This window comes from Alexandromys fortis, unplaced genomic scaffold (genome assembly GCF_014885135.2).
Source record: "Alexandromys fortis isolate MF-2015 unplaced genomic scaffold, M_Fortis_MF-2015_v1.1 scaffold_163, whole genome shotgun sequence".
NCBI classification, from domain to species: Eukaryota; Metazoa; Chordata; class Mammalia; order Rodentia; family Cricetidae; genus Alexandromys; species Alexandromys fortis.
This window is the reverse complement of record NW_026068085.1, coordinates 2388228-2414268: the sequence shown is the minus strand read 5'-3', so window position 1 is coordinate 2414268 and position 26041 is coordinate 2388228. Positions and strand designations below refer to the sequence as shown.

The window sequence follows — 26041 nt, the reverse complement described above, 5'->3', positions numbered from 1 at the left end:
AAAAAAAAAAAAAAAAAAAAAAAAAAAAAGAGAGCTCCTAGCATTTGTAGAAGACAGTATAGTATGTTTCCTAAAATTTAAGATATGTTCAGTTAAATGTGAGCAATTAATATGAACTTGCGTAGGTGTCTAAAGGATTTTAAATCAAAATATTTTCTGTACTTGTTATGGTTAAAGTAACCATCATCTTTTTTTTATGCAATATCTGGCACCGTGTATTTTATTAATCAAAACTAATTATGGACCCAACGTTCTTTAAGCATATTGAGTCAGGACTAGTGGACATTCAAATCAGTGTAGTGTTCTTTCTCGTCATAGGAGAGAAAAAGAACATTGTAGTCCCATTTATTTCTCTTTTTTATTTTTCTAATTTAACTTTTTATCGATTCTTCCTGTGTTTCCCCTGCATCTCCATCCTACTTATCTCCGTGTCCTGGTGTATCTAACCCTCTGCCCTCGCAACCTCCCTCAGCCCCCAAGATAAAACAAAATAAAATTTAAAAGAAAAGAAAAATCTCATTGTGGAAGCTGTAGTGTAACACAGTGAGTCACACACTATCTCTTTAGTTCATACATTTTTACTTGCAAGTGTTGATTGCAATGTGTGATCGATCGGTCTGATTCTAGGCCTCTTACTTGTGCTATATCCTTGGTACTTGGGTCCTCAATGGGCTCCTCCTGGATACTCTGTTGTTTCCCTGTATCATGGAGATCCTGCATCTTTGAATGTGTGGATCAGACCCCTTCATGTGCTCCAGCAGATCATAGATGAGGTGGCTATTGGGGTGAGTCAACCCATAGCCCTGGTTCTGGGCCTGGGCAGTTTCTGGATTGGTCAGCCCACCAGCTCTCCCTCATTATCACCATCCTCTCCAGCACTGCCCCAGCCAGCTCATCCAATGACATAAGCAGCAAGGGGTGGCCAATTCTCTTGCTCTCATGCTCTTGGGGTAAGCTCAGCCACACCTACACCTACACCTACTGTGTTGCCCACACCACCATATGGCAGATGAGGGGCAGGGCCAGGTCTCTCAGATTCTCATGCTTGTGTTCCTGGGATGACTCACCCGTGTGCTTGTCATCGGGGTCAGCAGTAACTCCTGTCTTTAAGTCTAACCTTTTCTTTGTTTTCTCTAGTAACCCAGCTGACCCGGCTCTTTGGTCTTTGCTGTCTCGAGCTGTTGCTCAGTATACTCAACGGAATGCAAAGGTGAGTAATGTCTAAAATTCTGCCAAGTAAAGTACCCTGTGTGTTAAATACATATATGCATGTGTGTATTTATGCAAGTGGATATATTTATGTTTATACTCACACACACACACACGACTGAGAGAGCCGGTTCACTATGTGACTCTGGTTGGCCTGTAATTTTTTTATATAGACCAGGCTGGACTCACAAAGACTTACAGAATCTTCATACTTTGCCTTTTGAGTGCTAGGATTAAAGACATCAGGCATCACACCCACCTTAAGTATATATCTAAAACACAGCATTTTTCTAAAAAATAAATTAGTATGATGAAGAGAAATCATCATTAAATCAAATCCCTGTTTACACAAGTACTGGACTGAGTACCCTTCTTGGGCGTATGAAACCGTTGTGAGTGCTATGGACACTGCAAAGTAGGGGTCCCATTCTGGGTCACATTTTATAGGAATAAGTAACATGCATTATAAATAAGCACTAGTGATTGTAGCTTTTATTTCCAAATCTCATTACAAGCATGAATTTATTGACATTTGGTAAAGAATTATATACTGTATTTTAGTCATGAGAAGAAGATATTTTCAGGTATCTATCTTATTAGTTTCTATTAATGTTTTCTTTCTTTGTTCACTTAAGTGGTTGGCAAACAATGGCAGCAGCTAATTTGTTTTAAACACTTATTTAGTAATAATTCTGATATCTAAAGTAGATGTGTTTATTTGGTCTGTTTGTTTGTTTGCTTTTGTCTTCTCAAAATGGTTTTTTGGAGCCTGTCTTTGTAACTCGTGCTGTAGACCAGGCTGGCCTCGAACTCACAAAGATCCACCTGCCTCTGCATTCTGAGTGCTGGGATTAAAGACATGTGCCACCAACACCCAGCTTGTTAATGTGTTTTTATTGTTCCTTGTGCTTACTGATTTTACTCAAGATGGCTTCATTTCTTTCTTTTCCTGGCTGTATCTTCTAGAACATTATTTGTAGACATAATTTGAACCTTAGGATTAAAATAGTTTTATATGAACGAATTTCTGTATCTTTTTGTTAGCCGTATTTATAACTTGGGATTCTGTATTATCAAGACTATTCTTTGCCTGGGTCTCAAGTCACTTGTGAATGACTTTAGTGTGCCATCCTTGAGAGGTTCAGCATATTCTGAGGTTTCCTATATTCCTATATACACCCTCCTTGTGTGAGGCCTGGACTTGTCCTGCTTACTGGTCGAGAGTGTGAGTCCCATATCGGGATCTACAAGTGACATGAAAGATCTCCCAACTCATTCTGCATTTATAACTTTCAGTTTGGGCCTGATAAATCCTTCATAGCTTCTCGGTTATTCCTTACTTTTAGGAATATGCTTCTAAAATATTTTATCCCAGTGATGTTGAAATGTTAACACGCTGTTTGTTGACGTCACTAAATGCAGGTGCTACAGCGGGGTGAGTGTCTCCCAGGCATGTCTAGCCCCTGCTTCAGAGGCTATCTGAGTAATAGAGTTCCAGCTCTTTCCAGGAGATGAATCGGCTCAAAGGCTGGTAACTCGTGGACACAGAGTGAAGCACTCATTATGCACGAGCTACTCTGCTACGCGTGGGCTTGCATTTGAATTAACAATGGTATGAAGTTTCTGTAGTTAGGGTTCAGGAAGCTTGAAACATTGAGATTAACTTACACAGATCACAGTTGGTGGTGATGGTATTCAGTTCCAGCCACACTCTGGAATCATCCCTCTCTGTTATGTTACCTTTCTTTTTAATCCACCTTTGTTTTATATTAAATACTTCTAAAGCTTTAATTTAGCATTCTGTATTCGAAGTACAGTATTGAAAACATTGCTGACAACACACTTGAAATGAAATTCAAGGTGTAATGTACCTGTGCTGAAAACCTTCTGCATTTGCTGCTGTTGTCTGTGAGACAGCCTCACAGCCTAAGCTGCCCAGGATTTCACAATATAGCCCAATGTGGCCTTGAACTTGTGGCAATCTTTCTGCCTCAGCATTCTGAGTGCTGAGATTATAGGCATGAACCTTCATGCCTGGCAAAAATAATTCACTTTTTTTTCTTAGGTAAAATGTTTAATTAATTGAATTTTAAATTTTTAGATTTTGAATTGACCTTCTCAAAACTCGGATGCTGCATATTTTCTTATTTTCAGGTTTGGAGCAGAAGCCTCACGGCATACAGGCATTAGTGTTAGGGGCTTTGGGGGGAGTCTTAAGAAGCCTTTTTCATTTGTTTTTAATCACTGAAGGAAGTCAGGACAGGAACTCAAGTAGGGAAGGAACCTGGAGGCAGGAGCTGATGCAGAGGCTGTGGAGGGGTGCTGTTTACTGGCTTGCTCCTTGTCACTTCCTCAGCCTGCATTCTTATAGAACCCAGGACCACTAGGCCAAGGATGGGACCACCCACAATTGGACTGGATTCTCTCACATCAATCACTAATTACGATGCTCCACCGACCTAGTGGTGATGGCACACACCTTGAATCTCAGCACTTGGCCAGCAGAGGCAGGCAAATCTCCGCGGTCTATACAGTGAGTCCCAGGACAGCTAGGACTGTGACATAGTGAAAACCTGTGTCAAAATAGGAAGCAAGCAAACAGATAAACAAGAAAGTAAACAAACAAATAAATAAAATGTTCCACAGACTTGCCTACAGCTCCATCTTATTGTGACATTTTCTCAGACTCTAGCTTGTGTCGAGTTGACTAGCCAGCCACTAAATACACTTTCATTATCAGTTACATTTTTGTGCACTCATCTACTACAAAAACCGTGAAAATTCCAGGACAGTTAAAACTATAAAATCAATTAGGTTATACTCTTCTTCATAACTCTTGTGTCTGTCATTGTCCTGTATTGTGTCCTTTCTTCTCCTTTATATCTGTTATGCTGCACCTACATGTAAATTTGTTTACACATTCATGTGTATATTACAAGTTAGGATCCACATATAAGGGAGAACATGAGGATTTTTTCTTTCTTTGACAGGATGATGTTCTAAGTCTATCCCTTTTCCTGTAAAATTTGTTATTCCATTATATTTACCGTCTGTCTGTCTGTCTATCTATCTACCCACCTACCCATTATCTGTCTTTCAGGTTTTTATTTTCAATTCATCTATTTGTAGACAGCTGGATATTTTCCAGGAATAAGCTATGTTTGTTAGTTTTTGATATCCTACTTTTTCTGCTGTTCTTTCTTTCAGCATTTACAAAAATTGTTTTAAAAGATTTATTTATTTTATGTGCATTGGTGTATTGCCTGTGTGTATGTCTGTGTGAGGGTGTCAGATCCTCAGAAACTGGAGTTATAAACAATTGTCAGCTGCCTTGTGGGTGCTGAGAATTGATCCCAGGTCCTTTGAAAGAGCAATCCTTGCTCTTAAGCACTGAGCCATCTCTCCAGCCTTTTCCCAGCATTTTCATATTGTTAGACAATACATATATTTACTTGGTGCCACTACAAAATCATTTTACTTTTGAACTTTTAGTATTTTAATAGCAAATATGAAATGACCAAAGCAGACAGACTTTCTTAAAGTTGTAATAATAAATAAATATTTATAGTTTAGAAGATACAAATTTGCTGAAAACGGAATGCAAATGATTTGCAGGAAAGATTTTATTAGTGTTGCTGTTTGGTGGAAAGCTTTGTGTTTGTCTGACTAACGTCTTTTGTTGTAGGGAGGTGCTGTAGCTGGACTGGTAGCTCATATTCTGGATTCAAATCATGGAAAGGTTAGTTCTTGCTCTTATACAAAAGACACATTTAACTTGTTAAACAGTATTAATGATTCAGAATAATAGCCTCATTGTTTTGTAGTTTAAGTCCTATTAAATACAGGCCCTTAGGTCAGTCTTCAAAAGCGGGAACTGTGAAGAGAGTTGATGACACACCTCCTTGTCTTCCTTTATAGAAGGCATTATTGTATACTGCGTTAAACCAGTTGGCCATGGGAAGCAGTTCAGCAGAAGACAGAAAAAATGTTGCTCTAAAGACCATTCAGAAAGCAGCTTTCCTTTCTCCAGGTGAATCCATTTCATTTCATTAATTCTAGCTGTCATCAGTTTCGCATTTGTGGGTTAAAAGAACAAGATTTGTATTTTCATGATATAAGAAATTCTAAGAATGTATTTTAAAGTTTTGCATATTACTTGGTTATCTAAATTTGATTATTGATAATTAAAATATGTCAGTTGTTTAAGCAGATTGATGAGACTATTTTCTTAGAGATACTTCATTATCTGTTACCAAAAATCTGAAATGACTTAACTACTTTCAGGCCGATTCCAGTTTCCATCAGTCTGGTTTTGTGTGTTTATCTAACCCTATTAAATTACATAGTAAATTATATTCATGTGTGGTTAGCTCTGGAAGACCAGGGTGTCACTTTCCTCGTTTCTATGACAAAAGAACTTAAGGAAGGAGGTTTATTTTGGGTTGTGATTTGGGAGTTCAGACAGTCTGACACGGTGGTGGGACAGACAGGTCAGCACACTGCATTTAAGTCAGGAAGTAGAGGGAGATGCAAGTTCCTGCTCAGCTTGCACTCTCACTTCGGTTGGATGGGCACTGCCACATTTCAGGGTGGACCTTTTCTCAAGTAGACTTGTCTGGAAACACCCTCATAGACACACCCAAAGGAATATTTCCATGACGACTCTAAATTTTACCAAGCTAATGAGATTGACCCACAGGTATGGGAACTGCTAGAAATGTATAGCCTCGCCTCAGCTAGCGATTGTTAATTCTAGCAGGCTGTGTCATATTGATGCTGTTGACTTTGTAGGTGGTGAGGGGTTTCACATCACCACCCCAGTGTGTTTCCAATGTTACTACTGGAAGTGTTAGAGGGCGAGAAGGTCATACAAAGTCTGGCAGTTCTGTCTTAAATATGAGCGATAGCATCAAACAGTTTTCACTCCCAGGAGGACATAATCATAGATGCAGCACCCACACGGCCGTAGGATGTCTTTCATGCTTTCTTGTTAGAACACAAATTCAATGTTGAGTGTTTCCTTCAATTCTTACTTTTCTTAAAGACCAAACACCAAAAACAAAGTGGGTTCACTTGTTTCTCCTCAAACTAAACTCTATTCACACAGGAATAGAGTAATAGAAAAATATGGGTGTGCTGGAGACTTGTCCTGTATGTCTAGGGAAAGGGACTGAAATTACACAGCACTTTAGGAGCTGAGCCACACAGGGACAGCCGTGGGACAGGAGCTGAGCCACACAGGGACAGCCGTGGGACAGGAGCTGAGCCACACAGGGACAGCCATGGAACAGGAACTTAATAGACTTTCCTTCTATGTGATGTTCAGAAATTTTGCAGGTCCTAAAGGTTAAATATACCAGTTTATTTGGGGGAAGCAAGTTAGCGTTCCTTTAAGGAAATGTGTTTTTTTTTCTTAAGATACTATTAATTTTTATTGGGAAAGACATAAACTGTCATTTCTGATAGTATTGCAGCAGCATATTGGTATGAGCAAGCCTTAAAGCTATATTTCTTGTTTAGATGACCCTGCTGTCTGGGCTGGACTGATGGCAGCCTGCCATGCTGATGACAAACTGGCCTTGGTCAGCAACACTCAGCCAAAGAGGGCCAATTTGCACTTGGCACAGCTGTCTGCTGTTTCTATTGCACGTAAGTTTTATTTTTACTAATTTACATTTTTAAATTATTCTTTTAAATCGCATGCAGTATATTTTGATCATATTCATTTTTCTTCCTCCAAGTCCTCCCAGATCTTCTTTATCTACCTACCCACCCAACTTCATATTCTTCCTCTCTCAAAAACCAAAAAAAAAAAAAAAAAAAACAGGAAAAGAAAACAAAAAACCAAAATGACAGAAACACCAAGACATAACAACAACAAAAAAGAAAAACAAAATAAAAAAACATGGTCCATTTTATCGTGGGCAGTCACTGCTGAGCATGAGACCCGTCCTGGAGTATGGTCGATATACCACTCTCACTGCACTGGAGAAACTGCTTTCCCAGCAGGTGTCAGCCGCAGTTAGCTTGTTGCTTAGGGGTGGGACTTTGTGCCCGCTTCCCCTTATCTCTGCTGTGAGTGTGTCTGACTTGAGTTTGTGTAGGTCCTATGAATGCTGTCACAGTCTCTGTGGGTTCATATTTCCGTCAGTCCTGTTGTATCTGAAGACACTTTTCCTTGGTACCATCTACTACCTCTGGCTCTTAGAATCCTTTTATGTCCCCTTCTACAAGGATCCCTGAGCTTTGAGGGTAGGGGTTTGGTAAGGACGTCTCTTTAAAGCTGAGTGTTCCAAGTTCTCTTACTGTCTGCACACTGTCCAGTTGTAGATCGCTGTGTTAAGAACTATCCACTGCAAGAAAAAACCTCTGATGAGGTTGAAGGACGCACTGATTTATGGGGATAGTGATAAGTCTTTGGGAATTGCTTTATTGAATTGTGCATTTAGCAGTAAATAAAGTAAGTAGGTTTGCCCTAAGACTCATTAGAACTTAGTCTTAGGTTCTTGGCTTCATTAACAGGGTCAGGTGTGAGTTCCACTTCATGGAGTGGACCTTAAGTCTGTTTATTAAAAGATGTTTAGTTACCCCATAACATTTATGCCCCTGTTGCATCATTGTATCCTGTAGGCAGGTTGCTGTTGTAGGTCCCAGGGTCTGTAGCTGGGTGAGATTGGTGGTATTTCCAGCACTGTGAATGCTAGCCAGAAGAGGCAAAGCTTCCAGCTGGAAACAGTCCATTTCCCCTGTATGGTAACGCAGGGAGTGGTGTGCTCAGCAACAGGGCTTTGCTGCTGTGCTGTAGGGGGTGACCGACAGCGCTGGCCCTCTGGAATAGTGGAGGCTTTGTGTGGAACCGCTTCCTGGTACTGGGGGTCTCGTCAGAGCATTCTCTTCCCCATTATATGATAACACCATTTAAGTTCCTTCTACACTAGGAATCTTCTAGAATAGCATGTTTCCATATGGCTCATCAAAAGACCTTTAGTGTTAGTTACCCCCCCCACACACACACACTCAACTCTCCTTACCCTGCCTTCCCATACTCCTTTCTGAAGTAGAACAGGTAGAAAATAGGTGCTGACTCAGTGATTTACTGTTTGCATTGCCTGTTTGCCAAGCATGACTTAAATTGCTAACTTGAGCAGGATGACCTGGGGATGCAGCTGAAACAGTGGGTTACTGCCCTTAATAACCTGCTGGCTGTGTGTGTGCTTCTGCAGAATCTTGCTTCATCGCCCCCTCACCTGTGGTTTAGAGGATAAGCTGAGGCTGTAAACTGGATGCAGGATTGAGGCCTTTCAGAAGCTGTCTTGGCTTTGGTCACTAGTGACCTCTCTTCTCCTCTCTGTCAGTGGTGTGCTTAGTCCAGAGGTTCTACAAAATCCCTTTTCAGGTAGCTTGTAGAAAGTATTTGTCTACATGGTTTAATTCAGATTACACCAATCAAGAACACATATAGCTTCAGTATTTATGGTTATAAAATGTGCTCATTTACCAACAAATTTCATTCTTCTAAACATGAGTGAATGACATTGTTATCAATTTTGAGTTAACTGTTACATGTTAGTAAATCAAGAATACAAATCCTCTCTGATATTCTTTATGTAAGTCTGAGTTTTAATAAATGACTTTTATCACATCCTTTTCCTAAAAGATTTTTCATTTCACATTCTTGCAGTGTAGGTCCACTGGCAAAATGGTCATTCAATTTTTGTTTGAAAAAGTCTTTATTTCTTTTTCACTTTTTAAAGAATAATTTTTGCAGAGTATAGAATTTTAACCACTCCTCCTTTTAACTTTAAATATTTTATTTTATTCTGTTTTTCTATATTTTCTGAAGAGAAGCCAGATATGATCTTAGCTTTCTTTTCCCCTCTAACTTCTTGCTATAGTTTTGCCTTATCTTTGTTTTTTCTATGGTTAGAAGATAATGTAGCTGGATGAAGTTTTAAGGTTTTGTGTTTGTTTGGTGTTCATCTTCTCAGTGTTCTCTGAGCTTCCTAACTGGTGGTTGTGCCTGACATTAATTTGGGAACGTTCTCATCCATGGCTTTAAATGTGTTCCTTTCTCTTTCTTACTTCTCCTGGCATTCCTATTAGGTTTGCTTAGATCTTTTGTAATTGTCTCATAGTTCTTGGAAATTATACTTTGTTACATTCAGTATTTTTTTTTGCCTTTGCTTTTCTGTAGTTTAGAAATTCTTTTCTCAGCACTCTTCTGTCTGTCAATAAACTGATTATGAGCACTCTGTTCTGTAGTGTTTTTGGTTTCTATCTTTTGTGGTTTCTGAGTTTTTCAGAATTTACATTGCTCATCTCTGTTGCATGTTGTCTGCTTAATCAATGAAAACCTTTTCTGTAATCGTTGTTGTTGAATTCTAATAATTGTAGCATCCTTGCCATGTTCCAGCATCTCTGCAACACTGACTGCAGTCCTAATGCGTACTCTGTCGTACAGAATACATCTTTTGTACTTGAGGCATTGTTTTTCCTTTTTAACTTTGCCATGGATAAAGTAGCTGCTGTAAGCCTTTGGTAGTGTGGTGCTGAGGGGGGGGTGCGCTGTGCACGGCGAGGTCCCGTGAATAGGTTGTTTCGGTCTCAGTGCCTGTGGCTCTACTCTGTGAATACCATCATGCTTCTCAGTCTATCCCTCTGTACTCATGTGGGCCGAACAGGCCCGACAGGGGTCTTGAACCGGCTATTGCTCTTTTCCACTTAGGAAGCTGTTAGTGGAAGGTTAATTACATTTCCTGTCTTTACCAGTAAACAACAGAAAGTCAGAAATTCTTAAATATTTGGAAACTAAATAGTGTATTTCCAAATAACCAAGACCAAATAATAAGCCTAAAAGAAAATTTGGGAATATTTTGAACTGAGTTAGTCTTTACACAGTGGGTCAAAACTGTATATATAACACGAGTAAAGTACAGCTTAGAGGACATTTATATTAAATATTACGTTAGAAAAGGAAAAGGCTCCCCTCAAATTAATGATGTTAGCTCTGTCTTAGGAATCTAAAAAAGGAAGAATAAATTTAGCCCAAGGTAAGTCTAAGAAAGAAATAATAAAGATAAAATAGAAATCTGTTAGATAAGGGCTGGAGAGATGGCTCAGAGGTTAAGAACACTGGCTGCTCTTCCAGAGGTCCTGAGTTCAATTCCCAGTAACCACGTGGTGGCTCATAGCCACCTGTGATGAACTCTGGTGTCCTCTTTTGGACTGCAGGCATACATGCAAACAGAACACTGTATACATAATAGATCAATAAATAAAGTTTTAAAAAATCTTTTAGATAAAACAGAAAAAAATCAATAAAATAAAAAGATGTGATTGTATTTTTTTTTAGAAGATCAGTATAGTTAATAAATGTGTAGCTATATGATTCAAGAAAAAGAAGATAGGATACCAGCATTTGAATGAAAGTATTACTACTTTTATTGACATGCTAATAAAATTTCAGCAGAAACTTCATGCCTTGGAATTGGACAACTCAGAGAAAATATTACAATTCTGTAAGACACGAAGATGACTTAAACAGAAACAAATTCGGTAGCTACATATCTATTAAGAGTATCCAGATTGAAACCTCACAAAGTACACTGTAAGACCAGATGACATCACTGATGAATTCTGCCAGTCATTTCGGAAAAAATAATTTTCTAGAAAATCAAAGATCCCAGTAACAAAACCAAAAGACATTGCCAGAGCAGAAAAGGACGGAGCAGGGTGAGCCCTAGCATGCATGATAAAACTCACAGCAGAACCTTGGCATCTGTATCCGGAAACTCATAAGAAAGAGTGCATCACACTCAGGTGGGGTTTGTCCCAGAAATTTGGAAATGTACGCAGTTTACATTAGTATTAGGAAAGATGCCATTCCTGTGAAGTTACAGAAAGTAATGTCTGATTATAGGTTTCCCAGGAACAGAAGCGCAGGGTTGGGGTGAGTTGGAAACAGAAGTGATTGATTACACAGGGCGGGAGGCAGCTTTTGCTAACGCCGAGTTGTGCGTGGTTCTCCCTCAGCTGTGGTGTCCGTCCAGCCGTGTGTGCGTGGTTGGAGCTGCAGAGCAGATGCGGCTTATCATCTTACTTCAGCCACTGCAGAAATTGCTCACTGTTTTTCAGTGAATTTTCATTAGTTCTATACAGGATATATATTTAAAATATCATTCAGAAGTATTCATGGTAAGTCTGTAGTGTTTTGGTGGTACATATGTGTTTTAACATATACAGATTCAGACACTGGGTTTGATGGTGTGTGCCTGTAATTGTGAAATTCCAGAGGTGTGAGTTCAAAGCCAGACTGGGCTATATAGACTCTGTCTCAAAAAAAAAATATAGTGTGTGAAATGTGGTTGTGATCATTGTTAGAGTGGCCCAGTTCCCTTGAGAGCACATCATACACAACAGAAGACAGTAACAGTTGCCTCCTTTTTTTGTTGTTTACAGTTAAGGACAAAGACATTTTGCAGAATTACAGCCAGTCACTTGAAAAGTGGTGTCTCTCTCAAGCTGTCACTGGTCTAATTGACACAGGAAGAATATCTGAAGCTGAATCTCTGTGCACAAAGGTACCATTGTGGAATTATACATTGAAATTTGTGTTTTGGTCCTCCTAAAAGTGGGGAGACTGGTGGTGGTGATGGCAAGCAACATTTATTGGTTACTTACTTCAAGTCAGCCATTCTGTTTAACATTATTATTTCTGGGCTTTACAGCAGTCTGTGATGTACGTGTTTACAATTGTCAACCTTTTTTTTAAGTGAGAAAATTTGTATTTGAAGTTCATATTTGCTAAGAAGCTCACAGCAGCTAGAAGAATTGCTAGTACTGTACCACTGCTACAACCCTCATGGTCTCTATTTTGAAAAGCAATGGTATTATTTCTTTATGTGTATGCATGTGTATCTATGTATAGGGTAGTAGGGGTATTATATCTCCTGGTGCTGGAAGTATAGCCAGTTGTGAGCTGCATTATAAGGGTGCTGGGAATCAAACTCTGGTCCTCTGCAAGATCAATATTCTCTCTAATCCTTGGGCCATCTTCTCAGGCCCCTTCCTGGACTCTGAATAAAACTTCTATTTTTGTTTAGGGTGTCATTTCTTTGGTTTCTGGTTATTCCCTTTAGAATACAGCATTTCAAGGATCTGTTCACTTTTCTACATTCTGAAGCAATAGAATAACTGGAGATTATTGACTGGAACTATTTGTTCATCACTGTGCACTGGGATTGTGGGGCTCTCTGCTTGCAAGTTCTATGGATATATTCTTAGCATCTTTCCTGCAACATGGTTAGAACTCAGTAAATATTTATTCAGTCAGTAAATCAGTTTCATGGACCTACTAAAAAGGAGAGAGTTTTAAATATGACTTTTTCTCTGAATGTTTATGTTTCATAAGTACCAGAAAGAAATGGTCTTTGGGAGAGAAACAGATTTTAAAGAGAGATAAAAATGATCTTTCATGATCCCTCTGGTCCTTGAATTCCTTGAAAAGCAGAATAATACATTTTCTCTTTCACATATAGAATTCTATCTGCTCTAAGACCGGGGCAGTGTATTGATTATATTGTGAGTGTGGACTAAGCATAAATTAGCAGTTGTATTATCTTTTTTGCTAAAATGAGGAATGCTTCATCAGCCTTTTCTTTTTATTTTATTGTTTCAGTCTCTCTTAGAAGAAAGCCTTAAAATATACTTTAGATATATGTTGGATTGTGATATAATGAGAAAAACATAGATAAACATTCTCTTAAGAGAGAAGCAGTGCAGAAGTGTTCTGACTACAGAAGAGTTAGACATTTGCTGGCCTACAGAGATGACATTGTTGCCGGGTGGTAGTGGCGCACGCCTTTAATCCCAGCACTCGGGAGGCAGAGGCAGGTGGATCTCTGTGAGTTCGAGACCAGCCTGGTCTACAAGAGCTAGTTCCAGGACAGGCTCCAAAATCACAGAGAAACCCTGTCTCGAAAAACAAAAACAAAAAACAAAAACAAACAAACAAAAAAAACCAGAGATGGCATTGTTGAAGACAATTCTAATGATTCTGATTTGATCATGATATATGCATTGAGTTATGGTGCTATATGATGATATACTTTGTAAATAAGTACAAATCTTACATTAATCATGGAGAATGGTATGTTCCACTGAAATAGTGATAACCTTTATTTTTTATGTTTTGGGGTCAGTTTTATATTCAGTTTTTAGTATAACTACTGAGAATAAGCCAACTCAACAGGGCACATTAAAGCTAAACTCAACCACTTCAGCAGTATTACTTACATGAAAGATTATCTTAGTGTCAACTTTGGTATTCCCAGGCTGTGCAGCCTTTTGCTTGTTTAACTTTATACCTGTTTTCACTATAGCCAGAAAAGGTTTAAATTAAAGAAAAAGCATCTCTTAGCATGGAGCACACTTTAATTGTCTTTTACTTATTTCAGTTTAGAGCCATTTTGTTATGTTTCTGTTTGGGGTTTAATTTTTAGAATTTAAAAGGCAACCCTGATCAGCCAGCTGTTATCTTGCTGTTGAGACAAGTGCAGTTTAAATCACTCCTGGAGTCTCAGAAGCCTCTCCCAGATGCTGTACTGGAAGAACTGCAAAAAGCAGTCATGTCCAACTCCACCTCTGTTCCGGCCTGGCAGGTGAGTGCTCTGCTTTCCTATGTGAGTCCTAACTTGAAATGTGCTGTGATGCTAGTTTAGGAATGAATGCACACCATCTCTGTGTAAGTCTTGCCTTTAGGCTCATTACGATTTGTCAGTTTCCAAACTTGAAGGGAGTTGTGGAAACAACATTGCTGAAGACGCTTTATAATGAGTGTGATGATATGCTGTGGGTGTGAGGTGGGACTGCAACCCCTTGGTGGGGACAAACACAGACAGCACTTACATGGCCAGGAAGTTTTGGGGGAAGGAGGACTGAGAGGACAGAAAAGAGAGAATGAGAGAGAGAAAGACAGAGTGAGATAGAGACAAAGACCTGCCTCCTCAGAGAAATGACAGAAAAAGAACCGAAGTGGGCAGAGCTTGTCTCTTAAAGGGACCTTTGCACCTGCATATGTCCCTTTAAGAGACAAGCCACACCTACTCCCTCCCCCTCTTTCGATGCAAGCTGATCTTCAGCTTCCTGCCTGAGTCCCTTCCTTTTCCATCTGTCCCCAGAAATAGAACAGTTTCTGACTTCTTCTATTCTCTCCCCACTTCTCCCCTTCTCCCCTTCTCCCCGTCTCTCCTCTTCTCTTCTCTTCTCTTCTCTTCTCTTCTCTTCTCTTCTCCCCTCCCCCCCCCTCCCCTCCCCCCTCTCTCTCTCTCTCTCTCTCTCTCTCTCTCTCTCTCTCTCTCTCTCCCTCCCTCTCTCTCCCTCTCTCCCTCTCTCCCTCTCTGCTTTTCTCTTCTTCTCCCTTTCCCCTCCATAACTAAATAAATATCCAACCTCACTCTGCATGGCATGCCTATCCGTCTGTCTCTGGCCCACCATGTGGCTCACTGCCCAGGACCAGCTGCCTCCAGAGACCTGTGGCATGGTCTTGTGCGTTGTCCCTGCCTGGGATTGGCTACTCTCGGGATCCCTTGCCTGCTGCCTGTCCCCGCTTGGGGACCTGCCGCATGGTCTCATGGCCTTCTGCCTGAAGCAGCTTCTCGGGATCCTGCAGTGTTTTTACTTAATCCATTACAAGGGTACCGTCTGCCATGTGTGCAGGGGTGGCCATTCTTCTTCTGCCAGGTCCCCAAGGGAAGGGGCCAGGTTTGTTTGAATGATAACAATGAGGATGCAATCTTAGTTACTTTTCTTGCTTTTGTGTCAATATACCTGATACAAGCAATGAAAGGAAAGAGGTTCATAGTTCCAGGATGGTTTGAGTGAAAACATCTTCTATAGGTTCAGGCATTTGGTCCCTTGTTGATATCACTATTTGGAGATGTTTAAAAAGTGTGGCCTTTCTGGAAGAAGTATGTCTCAGGGGTTGGGCTTTGAGAGTATGTAGCCTTAGTTTATTTCTGAATTGTTCTCTCTGCTTCCTGAAGTGGTCTTCCAGCTTCCTCTTCTGTTGCCATGCCTACCACTATTGCAATCGTCCCTCCCTTGCTGGAGTTTTACCACTCTGGAGCTGTAAGCAAAATAAACTCTATTCCACAAGTTTCTTTTGGTCATGATGTTTATCACAGCAATGGGAAAATAACTACTAGAGAAATTGTTTCCAGCATATAAGCACTTGTCTAAAAGAACCTGACAATGTTTTCAAAGGAATATGGAAGACTGAAACTTTGGACTAGATGTTAGGAATATTTCTAATGCGAGCTCTCTGCCCACACAAAATCACAATCAAGCCAAATCACAACAAGCCAAATTAAAGGATATCCAGGTTTAATGGGATTCCTGCGTTCTCAGGTGATCCCGAGGGGAACTGGGAGGAGAAGAGACCACTAAAGGACTTCCCGGGGAGTGGTCAAGGTTTGGCAGACTGCCTCATCCTTCCTTGGGGGAGGCACCAAGGGTTTGGCGGGCACAGGGACGGGGGCCCCCAAAGATGGAGGCCAGAGACCGGGACTTACACTAGAGAAGAAGTTGAATGCTGTAAGAAGAGCAAAAAAGGCCATTCTAGTAAGAGCTTGGAAGGCAGCGGTGCTGAGATGGTGCAGACTTTGGAGCCCACTCCAGAGGTTTCTGATGGGAATGGTCTTAGCCCCTTGACTAGAGAACATTTGTGTTATAATTTTGCAAAGTATCCAGCTGCTTTGCCCATGTCCTGAGGACTTTCCTGAGGCAGATGGAAATGTAGTGGGGTGATTTCTTTAATGGAGAGCAGTTATTCTGTACAGTGTTGAGTCAGCCGAGTGCTTGTTATTGCTTACTCCTTTGCAGGTCTACAAAGAAAAAGGTGAGTGAGTGGGCAGAAGGAAATATGAAATGAACAGCTTGGAGAGAAAATGAGCTCCAGGAAACTTAGTGTTCCAGCCAAGGCGTGTGCTAGATGAGAGGCTCTACTTGTGAAGGAGATAGTGCCATTAAGGAGACGCCTGCTCCACACTGGAACAAAGGAAAGCATGCCAGGCCCAGACCCCACCCAGCTGGGCTTTCATCTTGCAGAAAGAGCCTAAGGTGTTTTCTGATCCTAGAAAACAGTGGAACGAAAGTGTTGTTGCTTATGTGATTTGAAGGGGCCAGTGTCTATTCCAAACTAGCAGCCAAGCTTGGCAAAGCCATCCAAGTTGTATTGGGGTTAGAGGCATGAAGGATTCAGGAGTGGAGGGGTTCTCTGTTTTCCTTGTGTAGTTTCAGAGAGCTGCTGAGCACAGGCAGCATGTGGGAGGGGTGTCCCTGCCTGAAAGCCCTGAGAGGGCAAGACACTGTGGAGGCCATTGCTGTGAAGTGTAAACAGGAAGCTCAAGTTGCAGTGGAGATCCCGCTATAGTAAAAGATGCCAGAACTGTGCAACATCTGTCCAGGAGAGCTGCTCTCAGGGAGACAGTGGTGCTGGCAGCAAAGCTAGAGGGGCGGAGCCATCTATGCCCGTTAAATCCCAGATACCAGACATGTTTTCCCTGCTGGGTTTCAGCCTTGCTTTGGTCCAGTATTTTCCCTCTATACCCATCTTTCTTTTTGGAATAGGAATGTACATGCCGTGGATTATATATTGATTGGAAGACTGTAATCTGCTTTGTGATTTTACAGTGCCTTACAATTAAGAGATTGTCTGGCGTCTCAGTTGAGACTGAAAGGCTGTGGGGAACATTTAGAGGTGGAGTAAATGCATTTCTCATTATAATGGTCAGGAGCCTTTAAGAGGCCAGAAAGTGGGATGTGGTTGTTTGGTTGAGAGGTTCTGGCATTTGAAAACAAGTCTGTAGTTGATGGGAGATTGGGGACATACCAGAGCAGCTTTGCTGGGCTGTCACTGTGGGTGGACTTCTAGTTTGCCGTCTCTGCTTCCTGCTATGATCTCAGTTCCTGCCTTCTGCTTCCAGGCCCACTACTTGTTGCCATGCCTCCTGGCCACAATGGACTTATATCTTTCTGGAGCCATAAGCCTTCTATGAGGGAACATTCTTCCTTCTTTCTGTACATTGTCTTGATTGTGGTGTTCTATCTCAGTAACAGAAAGCAGCCACAAGTCCATCATGGTGGCGGGAGGTGGAGACAGCTGTTCACTTTGTATGTAGGAAGCAGAGAACAATGAATGCCACTTTTCTCTCTTCTTTTAAAAATTCAATTTAGGACCTCAGTAATGCGTGCTCTGGATATTTAGTATGCTGGCTAGTTTTATGTCAATTTTGACACAAACTGGAGTCACCTGGGAAGAAGGAACCCCAATTAAGACAAAGCCATCATAAGATTGGGCTGTAGGCAAACCCATAAGGCATCAAAACCCAAATGGATCAAAGACCTCAACATAAAGCCAGCCACCTGAATCTTATAGAAGAGAATGTGGGAAGTACACTTGAACACATTGGCACAGGAGAACACTTCCTAAATATAATCCCAGTAGCACAGACACTGAGAAAAACAATTAATAAATGGGACCTCCTGAAACCAAGAAGCTTCTGTAAAGCAAAGGACACAGTCAACAAGACAAAATGACCGCCTACAGAATGGGAAAAGATCTTCACCAACCAATCCCACGTCAGACAGAGGTCTGATCTCCAAAATATACAAAGAACTCAAGAAACTATGAAATGGATTATTAAAAATGCTGCAGGTCCCCAAGCAGTGGCTGGTCCAGCGCAGGGAGACACGTGGTGGCAGGCAAGGGACAGAGACATGGATAGGCATGCCATGCAGAGTGACGCTGGGTATTTATTTAGTGGGTTATGGAGTGGGAAGGGAGAAGGGAAGAAGAGCAGAGAGAGAGGGAGAGAGAAGGCAGGGACAGAAGGAGGGAAGGGGAGAAGGGGGGAGAGGCAGAAGCTGTCTCTTTGAGAGGGAGACAATAAAAGGGAGAAAACTCAGGCTGAAAGCTGAAGATCAGCCTGTCTCAGCAGATGGGGGAGGGAGTGAGCGTGGCTTAAAAGAGACAGAACAGATTATTACAATTGGACATCAAAAGAACAAATAATCCAATAAAAAATGGAGTACAGACCTAAACAAAGAGCTCTCAACAGAGGAATATAAAATGGCTGAAAGACAAATGTTCAACATCCTTAGTTATCAGAAAAATGCAAATCAAAACAACTCTGAGATTCCTTCTTACACCTGTAAGAATGACCAAGATAAAAAACCCTGATGACAACTTATGCTGGAGAGGTTGTGGGGTAAAGGGAACACTCCTGCATTGCTGGTGGGAGTGCAAACTGGTACAGCCCTTTGGATGTCAGTGTGGCAATTTCTCAGAAAATTAAGAAACAACCCTCCTCAAGACCCAGCAATACCACTTTTGGGTATATATCCAAAGATGCTTAATCATGCCACAAGGATATGTCCTCAACTATGTTCATAGCAGCATTGTTTGTCATAGCCAGAACCTGGAAACAACCTAAATGTCCCTCGACCAAAGAAAGGATAAGTAAAATGTGGTACATTTACCCAATGAAGTACTACATAGCAGAAAAAAAAAATAATGACATCTTGAAATTTGCAGGCAAGTGGATGGAGCTAGAAAACAAACATCATTTTGAGTGAGGTAACCCAGACCCAGAAAGACAGTTATCATATATACTCACTCATAAGTGGTTTTTAAACATAAAGCAAAGAAAACCAGCCTACAAACCACAATTCCAGAGAACCTAGACAACAATGAGGACCATAAGAGAAACATACATAGATCTAATCTACATGGGAAGTAGAAAAAGACAAGATCTCCTGAGTAAATTGGGATCATGAGGACCATGAGAAAAGGTTGAAGGGGAGGGGAGAAGCAGGGAGGGGAGCAGAGAAAAATGTAGAGCTCAATAAAAATTAATAAAATTAAAAAAAAGAAAGCAGGTTGAGCAAGCCAGTAAGCGATACCCCTCCATCGCTTCTGCATCAACTAATTCCTGTCCTGACTTCCTTGGATGATGAACAGTGGTGTGGAAGTGTAAACCAAATAAACCCTTTTCTTTCCAGCTTGCTTTTTGGTCATGATGTTTCATCACAGCAGTAGAAACCCTGACTAAGATATCTAGGTTGGGTATACCCATTTCAATTAACCCAGTCTAGATACTCCCTCTCAGAAATGCTCAAGGTTTATTTATATAGTAATTTGAAATTTCAAATTGGCAGTTAAGATTAACCATTATATGCTTTAGTAGGGTTTCTGTTGCTGTGAAGAGAAACCATGACCACAACAACTCTTATAAAGAAAGCATTTAATTGGGTGGCTTACAGTTTTAGAGGTTTCCTCCATTGTTGTCATGGAAGAGAGCATGTTGGTGTACAGGGAGCTGTGGTTCTGGAGCTGAGAGTTCTACATCTTTATTGGTAGGCAACAGGAGGTGAACTCGGACCATGGGCGTGACTTGAGCATATATGAGACCTTAAAGCCCACCCCCACATTGGCACACTTTCTCTAACAGGGCCTTATCAATAGCTGCAAAGTCATATCTCCTGATAGAGTTTATGGAGGCAATTATATTCAAACTACCACAACTTGTATCACAATTTTGAGTGTTGTGTATGTGTATGTGTGTTAATTCGGCCTTTAAAAGGAGTGTGTTTTCTCCAGCTACTTTATGAGTATGAATATCTAAAATTTTAATGGATATTCTGTGATAATCTAAAATTAAAATGGCTATTTTAGAGTTAGAAATTTTCATTAGCTGCTTATCTGCTCTTTTCATTCATATTGATGACCTTTATAAAAAGTACATAGTAGTCACTGTACTTTTAATTTTTCTTAATAAAATACAGAGAAGCACATGTTGATTGAATTCAGATTGTTAGTTCTTCCCTTGCCCAGGAAGGTGTTAAAAAGATAAAATTTGAATATAGCTTGCCTAAACATTCATTTCACTATAGCATATTCTTCATTCTTGCCTTTCTTTATATCAAGCTTTTTATAACTATATATAAGGAAATTAATAATGTCATAAAATATTTTATTTTATAATCTATAAATAAGAAAATTAAATAATGTCATACAATATTTGGAGTATGCAGGCTAAGTCTCTAATTCTTGAATAAAGATGTTGCTTCCCCCCTCTTATAGAAGTTTTCATTTGAGATCTAGACATTTAAGTCCTAAGGTAAGTTAGGGAACCTTGTCAAATTAAAATGGGAAATGGACGGTGAAATGGTGTAACAAATAAGGTCTTAAGAAAGTGTGCACATGTGTGCACATGTATTTTCTCATATGTTCACATGGAATAGTAGGTCCCAGTCACATGTGTGTATGCTTGTGTGACTACCACCTATATAAGTCCCACCTCCCTGGGGCCTTTTAAGTTCATTTCCTCCCCCAAATTCCCCGAAAAGAAGAGCTGTAATTCTGACTCCCACGTTTCTGTGAAACTTTGCCTGGTTTTGAACTTCATGTAAATGGAATCCTCATTTGTATCTGTCTATGTTCACTAAATATTATATATGGGAGATTCATTTTTTTTCATGTGGCTAGAATGTTTATTCATCTCATTTGTTGCTATTTTGTATTATTGTGTATAATGGAATTGTTAGTGTCCTAGGTGTCTTACATATGTGTGTACCAGTTTGCACTCATGTGAGCATCTCATATGAAATGGTGTTGCTGATTGTACTTCTCTATCTCATACATGTAATACTATCTTTTCGTGTTTTAACTTTCATTTACCTGATGACTGATGATGCTGAACAGCTCCTCAAATGCTATTGACCTTTCAGATATTTGAAGCACCATTTTATACATTTTAAATTGATATTTAAATGAGATTAATGAGATACATAAAGCATTTATAATGAATTACTGGAATTAATCAAATTTTATGAATGTGACTGCATTGTATATAACCATTACAGCTGTGGCTCCTATTAGCATTCTCTTGATGCTATTTTTATGCCAGCTTTTAATATTGATGGTTGAATTAAGCAGATTCTGAATTTGGTGGGAGTTTTGTTTTGGTTTCCGTTTGTTATTTTCCTTACTGTGAATGAACCTTGATCTGGGGTGATAGCTCAGTAGGTGCAGTGCTTCTGTGCGAGCATGAGAACTGAGCTAGGATCCCCAACACACACATTCATTGCACTCCAGGTTCAGTGAATGGCCCCAGCTCAGCAGAGAAGGTCAATCTCAGGTTCCTATGTGTATACCCACCACATGAACACATGCATGCATACCGTATCAATTTCGGGTTTCTGTGTGTACACACCCCATTATCACATGCATGTAATACACATACACACAGGAAAGGAAAAATAAGAAATCTTTTAAGTCCCACTTGGTCATGATATATTAATGTAATGTATTGATGATGCCATTTTGCAAATATCATGTTTAGAATTTTTAAAAACTGTTTCTATATATGGGCATTGGAGCCTCAGTCCAGAGGCTGCTGTGTGAGTGCTAGGAATTGAAACCAGGTCCTCTGCAAGAGCAGCAAGTGCTCTTAACTGCTGAGCCATCTATAGTTCTTAGGTGTAGAACTTTTGACTTTGGAGTCGTAAGAGAAATTAGCCTGTAATAATTATTCCTGTGAGTTCTTTGCTAAATATTTTATCTGTATTCTTATTTCTTTGTCCTTTATTTTCTAAAAACTAATTTCTCCTTTTTGCTATTTCTTTGCTGTATTGTTTCATTTTAGTTTCTCTTTTCTGCCATAGCTTCTTGAGACAGATTTTATTATTGTAATATGTATTTCATTTGTTCAGGTGTGTGTGTATGTGTAGTAGTTTCATGTGTGTGTAGATGCACATGTGTGTGCATGAATGTAGAGGCCTGAGATTAGTATTGGGAATCTTTCTCAGAGACTCGGTGTCTCTCATTGAATCCAGAGCTCACCATCTTGGCTCCTCTGGCACGCCGGAATATTTTTGTCTCATTTCTTGGACCCTGGGATTACAAGTTCCCACCTGACTCCTTATGTGGACTCTCAGGATCTGCACTTGCATCAGGAGTGCTTTGCCTGCTGCTCCGGCATCCCACCGTCTAATTTGCATTCTAGTGTAGCATTTCTATTGTTTGTTTCGAAATGCTCTTTAATTGTCATTGGGATTTCTTTATCTTGCTTTTTATATGAAGTATCTTGAAAAGTTTATAATATGAGATGATTCTAGGTACTTTTCTGTTAATGATTTCAAGCATAATTATTTATTTAGAACATAATTTTATAGTTTCAAGTCACTGACTACTTTTTTGAAATGTAGTTTCTGGGACAAGGACTCAGTAGTTAGTAGTCTGGGAGTCCTGGAACTTGTGATCCACCTCCCTTGACTTTCAGAGTGCTTGGATTATATCACAAGCCAACATGTCTGGTTTCAGATTTGTTTTTTAATCCAGAATAAAGTCAAATATGGTAAATTTTGCGTGTAGAGTTGTAAAATGTGTTCTGCAGTTGTTGACAGTATTTTTTAAGGAGGTAGTATAAACCAAGCTTGTCATTGTTTGTATCTTTTGTCTCCTTACTTATGTCTTCTGTTTCTTAATATGCTTGTTGAAATAGGGCATGTTAAAATCACCTGTCACTCTGAACTTGTCTACTGTTGGTCTCTGTCAGCCTTTCCCTGTGAATTCTGTGTTGTTTTGGATTTGCACATGTAGACATGCTTATGTGGAAGGAACGCTGTTACATTATCAACTTCATATTTTGCCTTTTCTGGCTTAAAGGCTACATTGTTGAATAGCTGCACAAACTTGCTTTTGATTATATAGTTTATTCAATTTTTGCACTGTAATTTAATATTCTTGATTTGGCATCGTGGGATACGCTTTAGACTTCAGCATGATATGGCCAGGAAACTGTTGCTGGCAGAATAAACAATGTGATTACCCTCTTTCTTTTGGGGGACACAGAACATACCAATAATTGAATTAAAAATTAAGTTCATTAGAGTTGAGTGAATTTGTTGGGAGTGAGGAACCAGACTCTGTACAAAACTCAATGTTGCGTCTTTCTTGCTTTCTGTCCCTTAGTGGCTGGCACAGGTGTATCAGTCCCAAGGAATGATGGGTGCTGCAGAGATGTGCTACAGAAAGAGTCTACAAGTGGCGTCCCAACAGTGCAGCTGGAGTGGGAAGCTCTCGAGTCTGTTGAAGCTAGCTCTGCTTGCATTGGATGTGTGCATGGTGAGTGTGTTACAGTTGTGATCATGAAAACTTGATTTCTTCAAAACCCCTTTTCCTTTGTGAATACGGAACCTTTTCACATAGCAATACTCTGTGCCATTTTCCCGGTGCGTCATTATCTTTTGTGGTGGTCTCTTGTGGACTTTGTACCTTGACCTCCAGAGGAATGTAGAGCAATAGCCACCCGCAGACTACAAGAGAATTTCTTAATTGTTTAGAGACAATCTAAGAATGTAATTTTACAAATTGAGTTATAACAGGTGTATTCTTGGTAACTTAATAATTCAGAGTCTGTTACTTATTGTGGCAAAGATGCCAACATTTAACTTTTTCTTTTCTTAATTCAATTTGATATTCCTCAAGGTATTTCTAGAGACTTCTATCACTTGATATCCTATTTTCTTTTTTCATTATTTAATTGAAATTTTAAATATTAATCCTATTTTCTCCCCCCTCCCCATCCCTCACTCACTCCTTAGAGAAAATAAGGCTTCCCATGGGGAGGCAAGAAAATCTAGCACATCCCTCTGAGGCAGGCCCAAGGCCCTCCCTATTATATTTATACTGAGCAAAGTGTGCCTCCAAAGAGAATGGGCTCCAAAAGGACAGTTCAAACAGCAGGGGTAAATCATGGCTGCACTGCCGGTGGCCCCCCAGCCATACAACTGTCACCCACATTCAGAGAGCCTAGTTTGGTCCTATGCTGGTTCCCCCACTGTTATTCTAGAGTCATTGAGCTCCCATTAGCTCAGGTCATCTGTTTCAGTGGGTATCCCCATCATGGTCTTGACCCCTTTTCTCATATGATCATTTCTCCCTCTCTTCAACTGGACTTTGGGAGCTCAGCCCACTTTTCTGCTGTGGATCTCTGCGTCTGCTTCCATCACTTGCTAGATGAAGGTTCTATGATGACATTTAAGGTAGTCATCAAACTGATTGCAAGGGAAGGCCACTTCAGACACTCTCTCCACTATTGCTTAGGGTCTTAGGTGGGGTCATCCTGTGGAATCCTTAGGTGGGAATCATCTTGTGGATTCCTAGGAATTTCCTTAGTGCCAGGTTTCTTGGTAGCTCCATAATGACTCCCTCAAATAAGATATCTCTTTCCTGGTTTTCCCTCTTTGTCCTTACCCCATCTAGATCATCCTGTTCCCTCATGTTCTGCCGGGCGGTGGTGGCGCACGCCTTTAATGTTCTTCTCTTTCTTCCCCTTTCTCCTCCCCCTTTCCACCCTCCCTTTTCATTCCATCCCCACATTACCAATTTTATCAGGAGATTTTGTCTATTTCCCCTTCCCAGGGAGATCCATGTGTGGTTATGTTAAGGTTCTCCTTGTTACCTAGCTTCTCTGGGTTCGTGAACTATAAGCTAGTTATCCTTTGCTTTACATTTAATATCCACTTATGAGTCAGTACATAGAGCATTCTTCTTTCCGGGTCTGGGTTACCTTACTGAGGATTGTTTTTTTTCTAGTTCCATCCATGTGATGTCATTGTTTTTTAACTCTGAATAGTACTCTAATGTGTAGATGTGCCACACTTTCTTTATCCATTCTTCCATTGAGGGGCATCTAGATTGTTTCCAGATTCTGGCTATTACAAATAATGCTGCTATAAACATAGTTGAACAATGTTTTTGTAGTATGATTGAACATCTTTTGAGTATATGCCAAAGAGTGATATTGCCGAGTCTTGAGGTAGGCTTATTCCCAATTTTCTGAGAAACAGCCATACTTATTTCCAAAGTGGCTGTATAAGTTTGCACTCCCACCAGCATAAACTAACATCAGTGTTTTTGGTCTTAGCCATTCCGACTGGTGTAAGTGTTTGGGTGGAAGCATGACTCCAGCTCCTGGCATCCACATACCCAAAACTCTGGAATGTTCGGATGGAGGCTCTACTCCATACTTCCTCCCCTTGAGTGGCCTCAGTCCAGACTCCACTCCAAAGAAAGCTTTCCAAATGATGACCCCTCCCCAGAAATGCTCAAGACTACTCCCACAGGGTATTTAAACTGCCCCTCAGAGAACAAACACTTGGTTTTCTGGTGTTTGTCTCCTGTCTCCTCCTCTGGGGGGCTGGAAAGCCATCCATGTGCAATTGTATCCATTAAACCTGGGCTTTTTTAGTTTAGTTTGATTTGATCTGATTCAGATTATTGCTTTGGTGGAGAAACTCTTCAGTAAGATGGTATCTCAGAGTCATTTGATTTGCATTTCCCTGATGGCTAAGGATATTGAGCAGTTCCTTAAGTGTCTTTTGGTCATTTGCGATTCTTCTGTTAAGAATTCTCTGCTTCAATTTGTACACCAGTTTTTAATTGTATTATTCGGTATTTTAGTATCTAGTTTCTTGAATTCTTTATATATTTTGGAGCCCCGTCCTCTGACTGATGTAGGGTTGGTGAATATTTTCTCCCATTCAGTAGGCTGCCATTTTGTCTTACTAATTGTGTCCTTTGCCTTGCAGAAGCTTCTCAATTTCAGAAGGTTTCATTATTAATTGTTTCTCTCAGTGTCCTTGCTACTGGTGTTATATTTAGAAAGTGGTCTCCTGTGCCTATGCATTCAAAGCTACTTTTCACTTTCTCTTCTATCAGGTTCAGTGTGGGTGGAATTATTTTGAGATGGGGATCTATTTACATTTT

The 26041-nt window shown here is 40.3% G+C and overlaps 1 protein-coding gene across 8 annotated transcripts in view; it reads left to right on the top strand.

Annotated features, from left to right (window-relative positions):
* Positions 1 to 26041, top strand: part of Skic3 (SKI3 subunit of superkiller complex) — a 98242-nt gene that overhangs the window by 65771 nt on the left and 6430 nt on the right. For all 8 annotated transcript variants that reach the window (XM_050122167.1, XM_050122170.1, XM_050122175.1 and 5 more), the window contains 7 exons: positions 1138 to 1210; positions 4895 to 4948; positions 5128 to 5239; positions 6730 to 6858; positions 11668 to 11789; positions 13710 to 13868; positions 23243 to 23395. In XM_050122167.1, coding sequence (XP_049978124.1) covers positions 1138 to 1210; positions 4895 to 4948; positions 5128 to 5239; positions 6730 to 6858; positions 11668 to 11789; positions 13710 to 13868; positions 23243 to 23395 — 802 coding nt within the window. The remainder of the gene's footprint in view (positions 1 to 1137; positions 1211 to 4894; positions 4949 to 5127; positions 5240 to 6729; positions 6859 to 11667; positions 11790 to 13709; positions 13869 to 23242; positions 23396 to 26041) is intronic.